This window comes from Sorex araneus, chromosome 3 (assembly GCF_027595985.1).
Source record: "Sorex araneus isolate mSorAra2 chromosome 3, mSorAra2.pri, whole genome shotgun sequence".
Taxonomy (NCBI): Eukaryota; Metazoa; Chordata; class Mammalia; order Eulipotyphla; family Soricidae; genus Sorex; species Sorex araneus.
This window is the reverse complement of record NC_073304.1, coordinates 40,067,325-40,087,609: the sequence shown is the minus strand read 5'-3', so window position 1 is coordinate 40,087,609 and position 20,285 is coordinate 40,067,325. Positions and strand designations below refer to the sequence as shown.

General features: G+C 36.3%; 1 protein-coding gene across 2 annotated transcripts in view; it reads left to right on the top strand.

The window, feature by feature from the left end:
• The window catches only part of LRRC9 (leucine rich repeat containing 9), a 116,844-nt gene that overhangs the window by 19,312 nt on the left and 77,247 nt on the right, over positions 1-20,285 (top strand). For both annotated transcript variants that reach the window (XM_055130088.1, XM_055130087.1), the window contains exons 8-12: positions 360-515; positions 3,264-3,457; positions 4,523-4,654; positions 11,669-11,845; positions 13,452-13,569. In XM_055130088.1, coding sequence (XP_054986063.1) covers positions 360-515; positions 3,264-3,457; positions 4,523-4,654; positions 11,669-11,845; positions 13,452-13,569 — 777 coding nt within the window. The remainder of the gene's footprint in view (positions 1-359; positions 516-3,263; positions 3,458-4,522; positions 4,655-11,668; positions 11,846-13,451; positions 13,570-20,285) is intronic.

The following is a 20,285-nucleotide window of genomic DNA, read 5'->3' as shown; positions in this document are numbered from 1 at the left end:
CACATTGAATAACCTCACCACTTTGGTCTCTCGTGTGGTAATCTCAGTTCTGCTGTTTAAATATTACTTCTTAGACATGCTTCAACAAAGAGAGAAAGAGAATGGTTTAATTTTTCTTTTTTGTTTTTTGCATTTGGCTTTTGGGACATACCTGGAAGTGCTCAAGGTGTACTTCTGGCTCTACACTCAGGGATTATTTCTGATGGGGCTCTGGGGAGGCTGTGGGGTGCCAGGGATCAAACCTGGCTTGGCCTTAAGGAAGGCCAGTGCCTTACTGGTGCACTCTTTCCGAATTGATCTATAATATCTTCTCTTTTAACTATTTTTATGAGGTTTGTTGATATTTTCTTCATTTTTAGATGACAGTAATGAAAAAAACAATGTATTATAATATGCGTCTGAAAACTATTCAGCGACATCTTGATGAAGACCTTGAAAAGTTAAATAATCGAAAAATCAAATTAAGGAAGTTGCCAGAAGAACGAATAAAATTATTCAGCTTTGTGAAAAAAAATGTAAGATACAATATTATAAATTTTCCATGGCCATATCTGAAGAAAACTGCAAAATCTTTTAAGTTATAAATATGCATACACTTATTTATAAATAACTTAATATTTTGGATTTCAAGTTTGCTCCCTCCCCAAAGTATCTTGATTCCAGGTACTTAGCTAAGCTTTATTTTGTAGAAAGAAGTGTGCAATTGAAGAAAGCTATAGGCTTACTAATGAAATTTTTTTAAAACTCTGTAAAAACAATGATTCCAAGTGTTAGAGATCTTTAAGCTGCATTCTCATTGGACACCACCAGGCTGTGCTCAAAATTCATTTTCTTATCCAATTTGTTAATATTGCTTTACTAACAGTATTAATTATATAACATAGTGGGAACTTTAAATTGTTATACTTTAGCATTATATGTGCTTTTTTTATTTAGTGGATCCTAAAAAATTAATGATTTTTTAAATCTCAAAGTGGAAATTTATACATACAAAAATGTAGTGCACAAAAAAGGGCAAAGAAAACATAATTATTCAGCAAATCATATTATAAAAATAAACACTTGGGAGTAGAGGAATTGTGTCCTTAGTTTACTCTTTACCAAAAATAAATAGTGATGGGAGTGGAGGTAGGAAAGAATACTTTTAAAAAAGAAAAAGAAAAAAACACTTAAGAATATCTGTTATTCAGACAAGGGCGGTATTTTGAACTCAGACTTTTAAAATTCAAAACTATGAGAAATTTATGTTATTAATAAACCCCAAAAACTTTATTCAAAATTTATCTAAAGGTATAATAATTTTTTCTAAATAGCAACCAGAATGACATAAAATTATTTTAGCTTCCATTTTGCTTCTGGATATATAAGAAAAATTTAGAAATCACACACAAATATGTTCACAATAGAATTAGCAAAGGACAGTTTTTTCAAAACTTTTATTGTGGTCAATATTCATCCATAGGATTCTAAAAATATTTTCTTGAAGTAAAGAAATAGAAAGGTTAATTTCAAGGAACATTGCTTTAGTATAATCTGTGATTTTTTTAAATATATTTTTTATTTTTTTTATTTGGGCAATCTGATTTACAAAGTTATACCAAGTTGAGTGTCAGGTATATAATTTTACAACACCAAACCTGTCACCAGTATCCACTTCCGCCAATGCCCCCCTTTTCTGTCCTAGCTCCCAGACTGCCTCCTCAACACACACATATCTAAGTTAGGTTATTGTAGTTTGGGTCTCATGCTCTCAGTTTTTTTTTCTGTGGTTCAGATATTTACATAAAACCTCTTCATCACCAGGGGCTCAGCCTCCTGCTTCTGTTACCCTCCAACCCCCTCTTTTTGCTTCCCCTTTCAGTTTTTTTCTTTCCCTGTTTTTAGTTCTACACTTCAGGTTCCAAGTAATCTAAGTATCCCCTTTGATTCCTGATTTTCCCATGTTCTTTTATTCTGTATACCACAGATAAGTGAGTTCATCTGATATTTGTCATTCTTCTGACTTTCATAGCTCAAAATTTCTCCCAGTTTCACCCAAATTGCAGCAAATTGCATGATTTTATCCTTCCTTGTAGCTACATTATATTCCATTGTGTGTATATAACACAACTTCATTATTCACTCATCTGGTTTTGGACACCTGGGTTGATTCCAGTTCCTACCTATTGTGCTAAGGTGCGGCAATGAATAATCATGGGCATATGTCCTTTTGAATGAATGTTTTTGTGTCCTGGGTATACACGAGTGAAATTGCTGGATCACTAAATAAAACTATTCATACTTCTCTGACATTGTCTCCATACTGCTTTCCATTGGGGTTGAACCCGACAGCATTCCCACCAGCAGTGAATGAAAGTTTCTTTTTCTTCAAAACCTCTCCAACACGGATTGCTGCCAGTTTTGTTTTGTTTTGTTTTTTCACATTTCCCATTCTCACTAGTGTGAGATTTCTCGATACCTTCTTGAATTGAATTTCTTGGATGAGAAATGATGATGAGCAGTTTTTCATGTGGCTATTCGTCATCTGTCTGTCTGCTGTGGTAAGGTTTCTCTTATTTCTCCCCCCCCTCTTTTTTTAGGGATTTTGGGTGTATTTTGTTAACCTTTGTGGATTCTTTATATATCTTGGATATTAAACCCTTATCTGATATATTGAGTGTGAACAATTTCTCCTGTAAATTTTGATGTCTTTTAACCACGAGGGAGTTTTTTGGATTTTTTTGCTATGCAGAAACTCTAATTTAATGTAGTCCTATTTGTTTAACTTTTTTTCTATTTCTCCTGCCAATGGTATCATGTCATTGAAAACCACTTTAGAATATTCTGTCAATATTTTCCTAAATGTACTTTATGGATTCTAGACTTATCACATAATCTTTGATCACTTTGAATTGACTTTTATGTATGGTGTGAGATATGGATCCAGATTTTTTTTTACATGGTTTACCTAGTTTTCCTAGCACCATTTGTTCATTCACCTGGCTCCCTTGTAAGTTGACTGGTTGACTAGTTTTCTGGGTGATTGTTCTTGGGTATTTGATTCTAACCCACTAGTCAGAGAGTCTTTCCTTCTTCCAGTACAAAAAATATTTTTGAAGAACATTTATATGAGTATATTTAACCCCATATTATCTTTCTCTGGTCAAGAGAAATTGGCTAGCCAAAGTTATAATTAATGGACTCAAGATTATTACCTAGATTTCATAGCTACATATTTGATAGAGCCCACTGAAAACATTTACTGTACTACATTGATTTCACAGTTGGAGCGAGAACTGACTGAACTCAAGAGACTTTGCTACTGGCACAATAGATTCAATAATAGTAAGGTATTTGAACCTGAAAAATCAAAGAATTATGAAATTGACACTGAAGATACAAAGCTTCAAAAGAAGATACTGACAAAACTAAATGCCTTGAATGAAAGGATAACATTCTGGAACAAAAAACTAGATGAGTATGTTTAGTGAATTATTTAGTTCGAATTTGAAACATGAGAGAACAGAATATCCTAGATTTTCATTTGAACTCAGTTCCCTTTTTTGGAAGGTAAAAGAATTTTAACAATGAAATAGAACATGAAGTGTGTTTCCATTTTAGTTTTTAGTAGACTTAGGTATCATTGATTCAAAGCATATAGTTAGGAACAATAAATTTTGTCATGGTTACTTTCTGTCACTCCACTACTCCAGTGGTTGCAAAGTAAAAAAAACATTTAACCTTCTTATATAGAAACTCATCCATTGATACCTGCATAGTTCTCTGGGACAATATAGAAACAAACTGGAGTTGAGTCTTACTGAAAAGATAAGAGCAACATGGCCTAATTAGTACTAGGAATTAAAAAAATTTATTGGACACCAAGTGAATAAATTTTGTTTACTCTTTAATAATACTAAAAATAAAAACTTGACATTTATTTGATTCTTATTCTACCAAACTCTGCTAATATCCTTACATAAAAGTGTTTTGCATGTATTTCTCAGAAATGTCTTTTTGGGTATAAGAGAACTTATTACAATAGTGACACTACCATTTTATCAAGAAACTCCACCAGAGAAAAGTTGTGACTTGTCAAAAAACTTAAAACTATAATTGGTAAAGTCAGGATAGTTGTATTTTATTTTTGCTTTTTTTGGGTCACATCCGGCAGTGCTCAGGGGTTATTCCTGGCTCTGCACTCAGGAATTACTCCTGGTGGTGCTCAGGGGACCATATGGGATGCAGGAAATCAAACTGGGGTCGATCACGTGCAAGGCAAATGCTCTACCTGCTATGCTATTGCTCCAGCCCCAGAATAGTTTTATTTTAATTCTCACTCTGAGGTTAGTAAAATTTGAGATAATTTTAATTGCCAAAAATAGGATGTCTTTTATGTGGTTTAGCTCAACACTAAATTTTCTTGTTTTAACACCAAGTATCCATTGACAAAAGCCTTGTATTTTAGCATGTTTTTTTAAAAAGCATGTATTTTAATGTGATTTTTACATCACTCTAGAAGCTTTTGTATTTTCTTATATAGAATTGAAGCGGTTTATCATATGGAAGTAAAGCAAAAGAAGAAAAGTCATGGTTTATTAATCTCATTTTTATTAATTGAGTTGGAGAGTGTGGGAAATATCTACTTTGAAGAAGGTACTCGTTCTGATGACTGGTAAGCCTTTTTTGAAATTTTGTTATATATTGAAAGATTATCTGAAGTACTTAGTATCAACAATGAAAGGTAACCAATGTTTAAAATCTTAACTTTGTCATTCTTAGACATTTCTCAAAATTAATGATTTTGCTGAATATTGAGTTATCCGTTTTACCATTTATATATTTTTATTTTTGTACCATTGCCACAAACTAGCCTTGAGAACCTCCTAATGGCACTAGAGAGATAGTACAGGGATTAAGGCACTTTCTTTGCCTGAGATTGACTTGATTCAAATCCCCAGCATCATCATCAGGGGCCAAACCTGAGCAGAGAGCCAGGAATAGCCCCCGAGCACTTCGGGGCATGGCCCAAAAACAAGAAAGAAAAAAGAAAATCTTCTAATAGTATTTCATTGCTCTTTACTTAATTTCCCTTATCTCAAGAGTAGGGCATAATTTAGTAAATTTTATAATCAGTTATTAGTTTTATGTGCATAAAATTTATTCTGTTCAATTTTGGACTGAATTCCGGATCCTGAATATTATGTGAGAAGCTCAAGCAAAGGAGTTTCAAAACAGAAATGCAGCAGCAGTTTGCAAATACCTGAAGAGGCTGCCTACCAAATTTCCTGGAGCTATATGGTCAAAGCCAAACTTGTTATTTAGAGCAATCTTAAGACAGGGCATGCATGGTCCTGTGAGTTAAAATAGAGTTATATATATGCTCACGCCAGAAATGTGCAAAAAGCCTATTTAGGAAAAATGGAGAGAACCATAGGCAAAATGGAGGAAACAGGCATCTATACTTCAGAATGGAAGCCCAGAAAAAGAAAAATCCTTGTAAAAACAATACCTTTTTCACATTTCTACTATCATTTTTTCAAAAGTTAAAACTTTTCTAAACTCAGTGCTGGAGCAATAGTACAGTGGGTAGGACGTTTGCTTTGCATGCGGCTGACCCGGGTTAAATTCCCAGCATCCCATATGGTACTCTGAGTACCGCCAGAGGTCATTCCTGAGTGCAGAGCCAGGAGTAACCCCTGTGCATTGCCAGGTGTGACCCAAAAGCAATAAATAAATAAATAAATAAACTTTTCTAAATTTTTTCAAAATAGACCTCGAGAAATACCTTTAGAATGGACTTGACCTAGCCCCCTGGAGTATGATTTTACTTGCAGTCAGTATTGAAATAAACACTGATTCTTATGAAGTAAAATGCAAATTCCATTAACATTTTAGAAAGAAAATTGTGGTTATTAATGGGTTACTGGAACAAAGTTCCCAATTTCTATTTCATGTTGCTCTTACTCCCCTTTGTGAGTAAAAAGGTTTTCAAGGGCCTTAGGAGTACTTCAGTGGAAAACTGTGAAAAATTCTACACTAGGGAAAGAAATTTTTTCAAATAACTTCTTTTATATCAGTAAATCCATTTGCCCATGAGCTACCACTGTTTACTTAATCGCAATACTTAATTTTTATATAAAATATATAAAGAGAATTCTGCTCAAATCCTATATGAAATAAAGTCCTTGAATTTTTAAGTGCAGAAGTTGAATGGTTTCTCTCTGCAGGGTGAAGGGAAATGTTTTAGTTGGCCACTTATACTTATTTAGTACAAAGAAAATAGTTTTTTATTATTTATGTTTCTTTTTAACTTATTGAAAATTAAACTCATAAAACAAGAAGATTAGGTGGCGACAGGATGTAAAGCAAAATGCAAACAAACAAAAAAGCCGTTTTGGTAACTATATCAACCTGTTAGCTTTGATGGATTTCGATAAGTGTAATAATTGTCTGTTTGCTTTTATTTTTGGTTTATTATTTTATCTTGTTTTGTTTGCATAGCCTTCAGTGCTTACCTATGCTGTGCAGGGTATTGAACCTAGGTTTCCCACATGCAAAGCATGTGCTTGGTTCACTGAGCTATCTCTCCTGCTGTTTCTTAGTTTTAACAATAGCCTTGCAACGTTCTAAAGAGAAAATAAAATAAAATTTTTGTAGAATTGCAGTGACTTTCTTTCTTTTTTTTTACATGCGATAGGCTTGATTACCTTAGTTCAGATCTCTTGTATGTGTTAAGAAAAACCTACTTACAGATACAGCCTACTTAGACAGCATATAAGGTGCATGCCTTACCTGGCTGACATTACATATGGTCCCCAAGCACCACTAAGGGTTACTCCTGAGCACAGAGCCAGGAACAGACCCTGAGCCCAACCATGTGTGGTGCCAGGGACCACATATGCAAGATCGGGTGATTTCAAGTCAAACGTCCTACGCGCTATACTCTCTGTCCAGCTCCAAAACTTTTTTTTCCCTAATGGGGCCAAATCTGACAGTATTCAATGGCACTCAGGGTTAGCCAGGGCCTATGCAATACAACTGTGCTCAGTGCCACACGCAACTGTGCTGGAACTCACCAGCTGTGTGCCCAGTGTTGCCAGAAGGTTGGGGTGGGGTTCACATTGAAGGCCTTAGCACTTGTTAACATGCGCTTTCTATCCAACCCCCATTCTTGTCTTCATTATCTCCTGTAATCTCCATATCTACGAGTTTTCTTTACTAATGCCTCTCATGCTCTCCTCTGCATTACGACCCAGATCAATTGCACGTGGTCCCTGAGAGCCTTCCCATTAGACTATGGCTGCTGTATTTAACCCAAGTGTCTGCAATTGACCTGCCAAATCACATTCAAACTCTTCACCCTGACATCTTGTCCTTCACTCTATGGTCTGTAAACTTTTCCAAATCCTTATCTTAGACTCAGCAGTGTGTGTCTCACTACTCTCAGAATATTCCTGGTATACCACCACATAAGTGGTTTTATAGTTTTATTCTCTTCTCCCAAAATTCCTTGCACCACTCTTTCCTGCACTCCATCATTGTGTGTCAAAATCTTCAAGGCCAACATAGAAAGTCATTTTTTGTGAGGAATTTTCTTGTCATCTTCATCAAATAGTCTTTCTTTTTGAATAGAACACTGAGATGTATCTCTTCAATCTTAACCCTATCAAAATTTTTCTGGCATTCACAATATTACTTACTTGCTCCTTTGGTTTATAAATATAAACTCAATGGGGAATACATTTGTGTGTATATATATATATGTATATATATATATATAGAGAGAGAGAGACTGCATTCAAATTCATCTTTGGGTCCTTTTTTGCTTTGTTTATTTGCTCAGCATTCATCCATCTGAACATTTACTATAATCCAGATTCTCTGCTAAGAGCAATTCAAAGAAAATACAGTTCTTGTTTTCATAAAATCTGCATCTAGTTGGGATACTACAATAATAAAACTGTAGTAAGTTTGGGGATAATTGAAGTAGAATGTGGATTTAAAAAATGTTTTCTAGAAATGCGAACACGTAAAGGCTTTTTAAAAACATTTTTATTGAATCACAGTGAGATATTTTTGTAAATAAGTTTTACTTAGGAAGTGTGGGAGAAATGAGATAAAAGAAAAACCCTTAAAGTGAAAGAAAGGAAATACACATCCCAAGTTGAGATGCAGGCAATTTCAAAGTGGAATGTGCCAACAATAGTTTTTTGTATTTTTCTTTTTATCATTATAGTTCAGGTAATATAGTTAGAATAATGTCATGTTTATCATTTTTATGTATAGTTACTGCACTTTCACCACACCAAAGTGTTCAAGACTCTCCATCACTGTTCTTAAGTTATTTCTAGTCAACGTCTGACCTCCTCATCCTCTTCCACCAATGCTTGCTAATCAGTTTTGTAATTCAATGCCTTGCAAATGTTGGTCAGCATTTAGTATTGCCTTATTTTGTTATGAGATAAATAATCTGACAACTCCTAATTGCACTGGTTCTGTCTTTGCCAGTGAGAAAGGTAGAGAGGTGCTCTAAATTTTAAACTTAGTAGAACTAAATTTAGACTCAGATGGTTGGAAGATGTCTCACTTCTGTGACCCTAGAACATGGATAGGTCCTCATTGATTTTGCATATGATAAGCAAGCAATTTATCAAAAAAAATTATCCCAAATAGAATCATTTAACTTCCTTTCCAAATTGATCTATTTTGAAGTCTTTACCTAAACTAAGTTCTGTACTACCAGAATTATTGTGAGTATGGCCAGGTGGGGTCAGAAAAGAGCAAGCGAGCAGAGTATTTTCTGAAGATCGAATAGCAACTGGTCCCTCCATTAGTGCATTGGTTGTTCTTAGGTTTTTCTATGGAAAGTCTTATTCAAGAACTACCTTAAATTGTACCGCCATCAACTCCTCATAAAAGCCTCTCTTCAAAGCAATTTTTACTTTAGAAATGATTTTATGTCTCTAGGACCCAAATTCTCTTGGAATATGGGCTCAATAAGAGTATTGTTCCTATCTCTTTCATTCTACACCCCTAAGTATAAAGTTATTGTAGTAGTCCCAACAGGTATGATACTGATTTGGACTAAGATAATACAGTTGTAAAGATAAAGTAGGGTCATAATAACAATGTATTTAGATATATTAAAAAATCTGATTTTTTATAGAATTATAAACAGATTTTTTAAGGAATTAGATATTGGGGAGGAAGAGAGAAGGCAAAGAATGTCCCAGGCTTTTGATCAGTATCACTGGTCAGATGGTAATACCAGTTAGATGCTAATACTATATAATAAAATGAAAATAAGAAGGAGTAAGTTTAGGGTCGGATTTTGGATGAATTTACATATTTATCAATTCAATAATTTGGGAAGCCTATTATGTATACGTATGTCCGGGTAGCTTACATCTTGCCCTAGGTCTATCCAGTCCTTTCGTCTGGACCCTCTTTTGGAGTGCTAGGAACTGAGGACAACTAAGGATGACGTTAAGTAAATATGGATGCCCAGGAATAAATATTATTTTTGAGTCAATTAACTCCCATGTTGCAAAGCATAACATGACCTGTCTTCCTGTTTCTATACAAAAAAGAAATTGCTAAATAAACCGTGTAAATGACATAAAGGAAATTGAAAAGTAATATAGGATTATTAGTGCTTGAGACTATAAAACCAAGCTCCCAGAAGAGAGCGACGCAGAGTCTCTTACCCCCGCCCCCCTGCGCCTGACTGTCTTCATCAGGGCCCCTTGGAGGGGGTGGGTTGAGTCTCCCTCCCCACCCTGAGCAGAGTCCCAGCAGCCAAAGACCTCTGGAACCCAGTCACAGCCATGCTCAGGGCCATTTTCCACATGCTCCATAGTTTCCTAATAATCTGGAGCATAGCCACAGCCATGCTCAAGGTCCTTCTCCACACGTTTGGACAAGCCTCACACATGAATGAACTGGCAGAGGAACCTAGGTGTATGGGACCCGGTGCTGAGACCGCCAAGCCTGCTCAGATCGGGACTGGGCCTCTTCTGCTCAGATTCCCCATTTTCCAGTAGCTAGGCGGTCACACCCAGGGACTGCCCTCAGCGCAGTGTAATCCCATCAATGGCAAACATCCAGAGACTATAAAACCAAGCTCCCAGAAGCTTATAGACATCTTATAGCCCAGTTCTCTTTCTCTGAGAACTTGGCAAACTACCAAGAATTTTCTGCCCACATGGCAGGGCCTCACAAATTTCCCACGGCGTATTCATATGCCACAACCAATAACAATGATGGGTCTCATTCCCCTGACCCTGAAAGAGCCTCCTGTGTGGCAACATTGGAAAGGAAGAATAAAGAGAGGCTTCTAAAATCTCAGGACTAGGAAGAATGGAGACATTACTGAGACCGCTCGAGAAATTCGATGATCAACAGGATGATGATAATGATGATGATGATGATGATGATGATGATGATGATGATGTATGCAAGTGTACCTTCTTAATGTATGGATACTCAGGCCTTGGTATATCCTGTTAAACTAGGAATAAATCAAATTGAGGTGGAGGGTGTTGGAATCAGTAGATAGGGCCAGAGAGATAGTACAGCATCCCATATGATCCCCAAGCACCACCAGGAGTGATTCCTGAGTGCAGAACCAGGAGTAAGCTGTGAGCACTTCCAGGTGTGGCCTAAAAACCAAAAAAGAAAAAAGGAATCAGTAGATATAGTTGGTTATAATATATATGATTAAGCTGGAGAAATAATACAGGGGGCACTTATTTTCACCAAAGCCAAAGAAAAAGGTGTTTCAATTGTGGAAATTTCTCAACAAATATCTTTCAGTCAAACCAAGTATATAATAATAAATACATGTTTAAAATATATTTATATAAGTGTTGTACAGATGTTTGGTTAGGCCATCTGAAGCACTGAGATAAGGAATGCGAAAGAAATTATTTTTCACAGAGGATCACAGGACTTGCTCAGATCTTGCGACCAAGAGCAACCTTCTCAGCCTCCTTTTATTTGCTGGCTTATTATAATCACATCCAGTGAAATTTAACAGAGTAGGAAGAATTAAAACAAAGAACTGAGGTACAGGATGAGCATGTATCAAAGTATACATAGTTTTGCCCTATTTATGAGGCAAATAGTTACAATATCTATGAAAGAAAACACGACCAGTTACAGGAAGGAAAACATGGTCAGTTACATTTTCCAAGGAATAAAACATGGTCTAGCACTAGGCTCTATAGGTCAGGACTTCCTCACACCTGGGGTCTGTGATAGATAGAAGATGTTTCCATCTAAAGGGTAGCTAGGTCTGAGATATGTGAGAAGCGGAAGCTGCTTCTTTGTGTTCACTGAGGGTCGGTTTGGCTTTTTCCATGTCAATCAGACTCACAAGCTTAGGCTTGTCCACTTAGTGCAAAGTGGGATCCTGGTTCTGCTTCCTGCTTGCAGGGCAGCATCCAAGGACTCATCTTCATGATCTGGTTGGGCACCAACATATAAGTGTAAGAGTTATTTTATGTTTCAAAGCTTAGCATCTCTTACTGATTGTGCCAAGTATAAACTGAAATGCAGCTTCTATATAATATCTTTAGCAAAAAAACAAAGTATGGGCTGTATACTTGATCACAAAATAACTGTTTTCTTCAAAATGTTAAGAAAAATCTGTTGTTTTCTCTGTATATTGTATATTCACATACAGGTTTAATTCCTGCTATGAATTAATTTTATCACGTTTTTGTACATGGGACTTCAAAGCATATGGTATTATGGGAGTAAAAGTAAAACGCATCATTAAAATTAACAACCGTATTCTGAGACTAAAATTTGAAGAGAAATTTCAAAATTATTTGGACAATGAAGATACGCATCACTCAGAGTAAGAAGTTCCCTAAGGAATATTTTAACATGGTTTTATTTTATTTTATAAAAATGTCTTTTGAAACAAGTTCTAAAATGTGTGAATCTGTATCTGTATCCTCATGGTGATTCACTAATTAAAGAATAAAATAAAAAAAGAGAGAGGCTTCTAAAATCTCAGGGCTAGGACGAATGGAGACATTACTGGTGCCTGCTTAAGAAAATTGACGATCAACAGGATGATGATGATGATGATGTTGATGATTATGATGATATTTCTAGCAATGTCATTTTGTATGAACACAGTAAGAGATATATTAAGCTTAAGGTCGGCTCTTTCTGGGGACATCTTGCTATCTATTCCAGACCATAGTCCTCAGGTCGGGGTTAGTCTTTCCTAACCCCAGCAAGGTCCTTATTCAGTTACTACTGTTTGGATCATGACAGAATTTTGTCTATGACCCTGCTTTTAACTTATTGTTAAGTATTATGGTGCTTGGCCTGGCCTATTTTGATGCCAGGGTAGCTCACAGATTGCCCTGGGTCCATCAAGTACCTTGTCAGGACCCTGCTCTTAGAGTGCTAGGAATTCAGGACAACTGAGGCTTAAGTCAAGTAAATATGGATGCCCAGGAGCAAATATCAGTTTGGAGTCAATTAACTCCCATGTTACATAGCATAGAATCAACTGTCTTCCTATGTCTATACAAAAAGGACTTTGCTGAATAAACCAGGCAAATGACATAAAGAAAAGAAAAAAACAACATAGGATTATTAGTACTTGATGGAATTAAATGTGCCTCAATTTCACTGTTGTGGGAGTGGCTCAGTAAATCTTAAGTTCCCTGTGGGAGCAGCAAAGACAATCCAATGTTATCCAATAGCCGTGGATGTTCCTAGCTACTCTCATGCTGACCACAATCTCAGGCTCTAAACAGGTATGTGGGGAGCCTTTGAAAAGCCCCAGAGCATGGTGGCAAGGGTCCATGTTGGCCAAGTTATCATGTCCATTTGCACCAAAGTACAGAACAAAGAATGTGTGATAGAGCCTCTGGGCTTTGCCAAGTTCAAGTTTCCTAGTTGCCAGAAGATCCACATCTCCAGGGAGTAGAGCTTTACCAAGTTTAATTCACATGAGTTTTAAGACATGGCGGCCGAGACGCAGCTTATACTAGATGACTGTGGGCATCCCACATCCCAAACCGTGGGTCTGTGGACAAAGGATGGGTACTACACTCCGGAGAGTTTTGGACCTGCCCCTCCAGTCCCTGCTCCCTACCCTGGCACTCAACCACCCCGTCTCACCACAATAAATCCTGCTTCTTAACAAGCAAATAAATAAATGACTGGTTCACTTAAAAAAAAGTCTTTTGAAGTTAGAATATTAAAATATGTCTTCATGGTAAATATTTTTTCTTAGCATGCTTACCCTTGACTAGTTTGAGAACCTAGCTTATCTACTTCCTCTTTTTGAGATTGAAGGAGAGAAGAGTTTTAATAATAATGATGGAACATCCTATGTAAGTGTGAAATATCCCAGGCAAAACATATGAGTGTTCTTTTTTATGTCTAAGCTTATTTGAAAATCAATTCTCAAATATTTTTTCATCTCAATTATTTTCAAGGAACTGTGAAAAGATGCTGGAATGCCTTTTTTATGTTTTTGATCCTGAGAGTACAGTGAAGAAAAAACACCTACTACAAATACTTGAAAAAGGATTCAAAGACAGTGAAACAAGCAAGGTAGAATAAAATATTCAGACTAATGCTCTCCTAAAGAACAAAATGCAACTTCTAATTAAGCATGATTTGTGGCTTATTCATTTTGTCCTTGTTTATAAAACACTTCTATTTGCTATTTCACAGGCAACATAAAGGTATCATAAAAAAATAGAAAATCTTCCTTCTTTGGATTTTACCCAGTCATCAGTTACCTTATCTGCTTGGCTATTTAGTCTTTATAGGCATTTTATTATTATTTATATAGTGATCTTTTTGTCTAGATTTATACATCAGTTTCTTTACTCTGTTTTAAACTCCTGGAGGACTTTTTCTATTTTGAAAAAAAAAAAGCCATTTATTTTAAACTACAGCATCTTCTAACTATCATGCTATTTTTCTTTTAGTGCCACCATTTCTTTCTCCTATTTCATTTTTCCCCTTTTTCTGCTGATACCTCTTTATCATCAATATTACTTGTAGCAATATTACTTGTACCAAAATCAGCCTTCCTACCTCACTTTGGTGGCAACTGCCTCACTCTAATATAGAAAAGAAACTCCTAACCTTCTTTACATCAGGGTTCACATAAAATTAAAATGTCATTTGTATTGCAGTGACAGCTGGCTTCTTACTCAGCGGCTTTCTGACTTTACCTCTCATGCCTAATTTTTTCTTTTCTGTATATTTTACAAAGTTTGGTGATTTAATGAGATGCACATTGAAAAGTTTGTGGATATTAGTATATAAGTGTCATAGCATCATTACTTACAATAATCAAAGTAGAAATCACCCAAATGCCCATTTACAAATAATATATTTTTTTTAAGTATGGTATATACAAACACATATATACATATGGATAAGTACTATTCATCCATAAAAAGAATAAAATTCCTGGGACTAAAGAGATAGTCCAGCAGGCAGGGCACTTGCATTGTCTGACCTCGGTTCCATCTGTGACACTCCATATGATCCACTGAGCCCACCAGCAGTGATCCCTGAGTGCAGAGCCAGGCGTAAGCCCTGAACACAGCCAAGTGTGGCCCCAAAACAAGAAACAATAAAAACTGAAATTTTTAAATCATGTTACTACATGATTGAACCTCAAAAATATTCTGCTAGATGGAAAAACACACATAAATAAATATTATATTTTTTATAAGAAAGATATCTAGAATAGGCAAACTGGTGGAAACAGAAAGTAGAATGGACATTACCAAGAGATGGGGCAGATAAAGAAGTGGGGTGGTTATTGTTAAATAAATAGTTTCTCTTTGGGATGTAGAAAGTTCCAGGAATACTGGTCGTAGTTAAAGAACATTATCAATACACTTAACAAATTAATTGCACACTTAATAATCATTAAAATAGCAACATTTACCATATACATATTTTACATACTCACAAATCACCAAAAATCATGCCTGCAGTGCAAGGGAGGAGAGATTAGAGAAGTTGGAACAGATGCTGGGGAGGTCTCTGAGGGTGAGGGGCGCATCTGAGGAACTGAGGACTTCACAAAATAGGCTGAAGAATTTACAGTCCTTCCACTGCTCTCTACCATCAAAGGCAGACACGAGTCTAACCTTTCTGCATATTTTCTATACTAGTGTGTGTCTCCTAAAGGAGATCCATCCATCTCTACTCTTACTTTTTTTTTTAATTTTTTTGGCTTTTTGGGTCACACCCATCCATCTCTACTCTTGCCAACAACCCTCTATGTTACTCCATTCTTTCAGAGGCCACCACCAATTTGTGACCACTGAATACCTGAAATTTGACTTGTAAGAATTGAGGTATGCTGAAAGTTTAAGTAAATATTAGTGTGAGTGTGTGTGTGTGTGTGTGTGTGTGTTGCGGGCGCGCACGTGCACATGCACGCAGGGATCAAACCCAAGGCCTCACATATGCAAGGCAAGTGCTCTATCACTGAACTTTTCTGACCCTAAATTTTTGAAGACTATGCAGGAAAAAATTATAATTTTATGATGATAACATGTTGAAGTGATATTTTGGCTATATTAGGTGAAATACTGCATGTCATTAAAATTTACCAACACAGTTCTCAGAGCAATTCCTGGCACATAGAACATTATGAAAATTTGTCATTGTAGTCTGGAGTATTTGACATTTTTGACTGTTCTTTCCTTTTTGAAATTTCTTTGACATCCATATTACACTGTTATCTTCTTTTTCTCATGGTCACATCCTTGCTCCCTTGAACAAGGATAAAAGCCTAGAAGCATAGGTTTCTATGCTTGCCTCTAAATATGAGACTATGAAGTAAAATTTTAGCAATTTACCCTTCTTTCTACACACTGTCATACCCTTCTTTCTTAACACTCCCATTAAGATGATGGAAATTGGGGGTGGAGGAGAGGCTTGTAATTGACTAGAAAAAAACATTGTGCTGTGTGTAGATCAGAAAAGCTATATTTCTATGCTGCAATAGTATATATAGTAAGTATAAATATTTATTTGTGTTCTGCATAATTTTGGAGATAAGATATGATTTATAGTACAACAGCATAAGCAGTTTAGAAGAAGGATTTGGCTTAGACTAAGGGTCTTTTGTTAGCTAGAGAGTTGACTAACATGAGAAAAACAATTTTGGGGAGCTGGGTTTTTTCTTTGTTGTTGTTTGGGCTGTGGGGACGCATCTGGCAATGCTCAGGAATTACAACTGACTCTGCACTCAGGAATTACTCCTGGAGGTGCTCAGGGAACCATGTGGGATGCGGGGAATCAAACTTGAGACAGTCACATGGAAGGCAAGAGCCCTACCCACTGTACTATCACTGTGGCCCACAACTAATACCTTTGATACCCAAGGACTTGGGTGTTAGTCATAGAGAATATCATGTATCTACTCTGACTTTCCTCATAATGTACATTCTCAGCCAGCCCATCTCTTATTGTTTATTCAGATATCTGCAGCTACTCATGATTAATCTACCTTAGTTTTTATAAAATATATTTTAATGACCCCTTTAAATATTTTCCCATAAGCAATTCTCTCACAATCTTGTCATTCTGTCACTGAATAAGTTCAGATCTTGAAATTATTTTTGACTATTCCCCTTTCCATTACTCCTACATTTAGTTGGCTGACCATTTCTAGTGATTCCTCCTTCACTGTTCTTTCATATTCTTCCATTTTCTCTGTATTCCTATTGCCTGTCACCATCTAAAACATTATTCCCAGTCTTTGCCAGTAGTTTCCTAATAGGTAGCCGCACTCTTGGTCTTGCCCTCTCTTCTTTCCAACTTTATCAGTAAGGCAAATTAGTCTTCCCTATGATATTAATTTTTTATTTTAATGAATCACAATGAGATACAGTTACAGACTTACATTATTTTTATAGCACACACTGCACTGTACTATCAATGAGAAGCTTTCAGTAGCTTTCCATGACTTTTGAACAATTAAGTCCAAATTCCTCTGCCTTCAATTTCTGGCCCTTCTTCACAGTCTAGCTTCAGCCTTACCTCTTTTACTAAATATGTAGCTATTCCAAATGAAGTATGTTCTTGAGTTGTGAGCTGCCTAACATACTCAATGCCATGATTCTTTTAATGAAAGTTTTTCCCTATTTTTTCCCTGTTGTGAGTTTATTCTTCAAAGTTCAAGGATTCCTCTATAAAAAAGCCTTGCCTGAATTCTCAAACACTATGACCCCTGTACCTAATTTGCAGTCAGTTAAAATGGAGAATTTAAGTAATTTTTTTAATTAATCCTTTACTGTAACTAAAAATGCAAACTTACATTCATTTGTCTATGTTTTCTTTTTTAATTTTAATTTTTCTCAGTTACCTTGGATTGCAAAGTTATTCATGATTGGAGTTCAGGCATATCATGTTCTAACACCAATCCCTTTACCAGTGTTCACTTCCCTCCACCAATGCACCACCATTTTCCTGTCACCCACCTTGTCCTTTGCTGGGACTCTCCTTTTGGGGGTGTTAGGAACTAAGGGCAATTGAGGCTTAAGTCAAGTAAATACAATGGATGCCCATGAGTAAATATTATTTGAAGTTGATTAAATCCTATGTTACAGAAGCAAGTATCAACTGTCATCCTGTGTCTATCCTAAAAAATACATTGCTAAATCATACAAAGGACATAAAGGAAAGAGAAAAACAATATAGGATTATTAGTGTCTGATGGAATTGGGTATGCCTCAGGAGCACTGTTGATGGGAGTAACTCAATAAACCAAAGCTCCCTGTCCCTGTGGGAGGAGCAAGGACAAACCAATATTATGCAACAGAAAAGGACAAGAAAATGGAGCTGAAATGAAGGCAGGAGGAAGGAAATTAAAAAACTTTGAGCAGAAATTAGCAAATTGAAATCTAAAAGGTTGATGAAACAAAGAGCTGGTTCTTTGAAAAAGTAAACAAGATAATAAACCAACAAACAAGATCACAAAGAAAGAGAGAGAACCCTAGTAAACCAAATCAGGAATGAAAGGAGAGACATCACAACAGATAGCACAGAAATTCAAAGGATCATCAAGGATTACCTTGAAAAATTTTAGACCATGAATAAAGAAAACCTAGAAGAAATGAGTAAATTATTGGACTCTTATGACCTCCCAAAGTTGATTCAAGAGTCATGCCCATGGATCACCTCTGGTGCCATATATATTCATTCACCAGCCATGATCCAGAAACTCATTAATCTCAAAATACAAGTATTTGGGTTTTGTGACTGAAATCTCCAGGTTTTCATGGAGTAGGAATGGGCTACCTATCCCTCTCTCCCCTGTACTTCTGGAAACCCTGACAGTCACTCACACCCCCCCCCGCCCAATCCACTGCCCACTTAAAATTTTAACTTCAATGGTATCATCCCATTAAAATTTTTGGACTTCCTGGAGTGTGCAGCCACATTTGCTGCCACCAAAATCTCAAACTCTACAACACTGATAAACCAGGAGAAACACACCAGATTGGATACAATGTAATGTAGAAGGCAACACCAATCCAACCACCACTACACTCTCCACCACCATTATTTCCAATTTTCCCAACCACCCCTTAAACCCGTCCCCACAGCAGGCCTTCAATAATTTATTTTATACTGCTTGTTATAATTTGCTAAAATAATCATCAAAAATGTTTCCTCAGAAGAAAGTGAGTCAATATTGAGGTATCTCACCATGTATCTATTAAACCTTTGTATAAGAGATTACTAAAATGTTGTTACAGGTTAAGCCTTATGTATTGGTATTTTGTTAAACAATATTGGTTGCCTTGTACATTTCATTGTATCCAATCTGGTGTGTTTCTCAAAAGATATCAATAAGTTGCAGGGATTTTTTCAGACCTTGCACAAGACTGAGTTGTTCAGAGCACCCTGGAGTGGGATGGGTGAGCCTAGCACCCACCCAACAGAGCCCAAGCAGCCAAAACCTCCGCCCTCCACAATCGCTACTATGTTCCTATCCGGACTCCACTAGTTGGGTTGCGCCTCATCCAGAAATTAATCTGTTGAAACACAAGTATGTGGGTTTTGTGACTAAAATCTTCAGGTTTTCATGGAGTAGGAATGGGCTACCTATCTCCTTCTCCCCTGTACTTCCGGAAACCCTGTCTGTATCAAATCATCATGAACAACTTTGTAAACCACAGTGTTTCTATAAAGTAAAAGGAGAAAATTCAAATAAGTAAATTAGTAAATAAATAAAAAGAAGACACAGAACACATTAATGATTGCTATTGAGGAAATTGGAATGATAATTTAGTCTCCTCCCCCCAAAAAAATGCCTAGACCTAGATAGATTCAATCTTTAAGATGGATTTACTGCCAGTTTTTTTTTCAGGCTATTCCAGGAAATCAAAGAAACAGCAACACTCCCATTCTCTATGAGGAATAATTATCTTCATACCAAAACCAGACAAAGACAGCACAAAAAAAGGAAAACTGCCAACTATTTTCCCTCATGAACTAGATTCAAAAATTCTCAATAAAATGCTAGCAAATCAAATCCACAAACACATCAAAAAGTCACCAAATAGTCAGCCCAAATAGCATTCATCCTGAGGATGCAAGGATGGTTTAACATATGCAAGTCACCTATTGTATCACTGTAGCACTGTAGTCCTGTTGTTCATCAGTTTGCTCGAGCGGGTAATAACATCTCCATTGTGAGACTTGTTACTGTTTTTGGCCTATCAAATACACCACAGGTAGCTTGCTTGGCTCTGCCATGGGGGCAGGATGCTCTCGGTAGCTTGCCAGGTTCTCCAAGAGGGATGGAGGAATCGAACCTGGGTCAGCTGCATGCAAAGCAAACACCCTACCCACTGTGCTACAAGAAAAATAAAGATTATATGATCATATCAGAGGACAAAAAAAGCATTTGACAAGATCCAATATCATCTCATGATAAAAACTCTCAATAAAATGGGAGTGGATGGAATTTTCCTCAACATAGTTAAAGCTATTTACCAAAAGCACTCATCAAATATGCTTAATCATGAAAAAAGAGCCTTCCTTCTAATATTGGCCACAAGATAAAATTGCCCCCTCTTATCACTAGTTTTCAATATAATAATGGAAGTCCTTGCCATAAGTTAATCAAGAAGAGACATTAAGGACATCCAGATAATAATAGAAGTCAAAGCTCTCTCTATTTGCTGATGACATAATTTATACTCAAAGAATATCTAAAAACTGTACCAAAAAGCTCCTAAAAACAATCGACTTGTAAAGTGGCAGGTTGCAATGTCAAC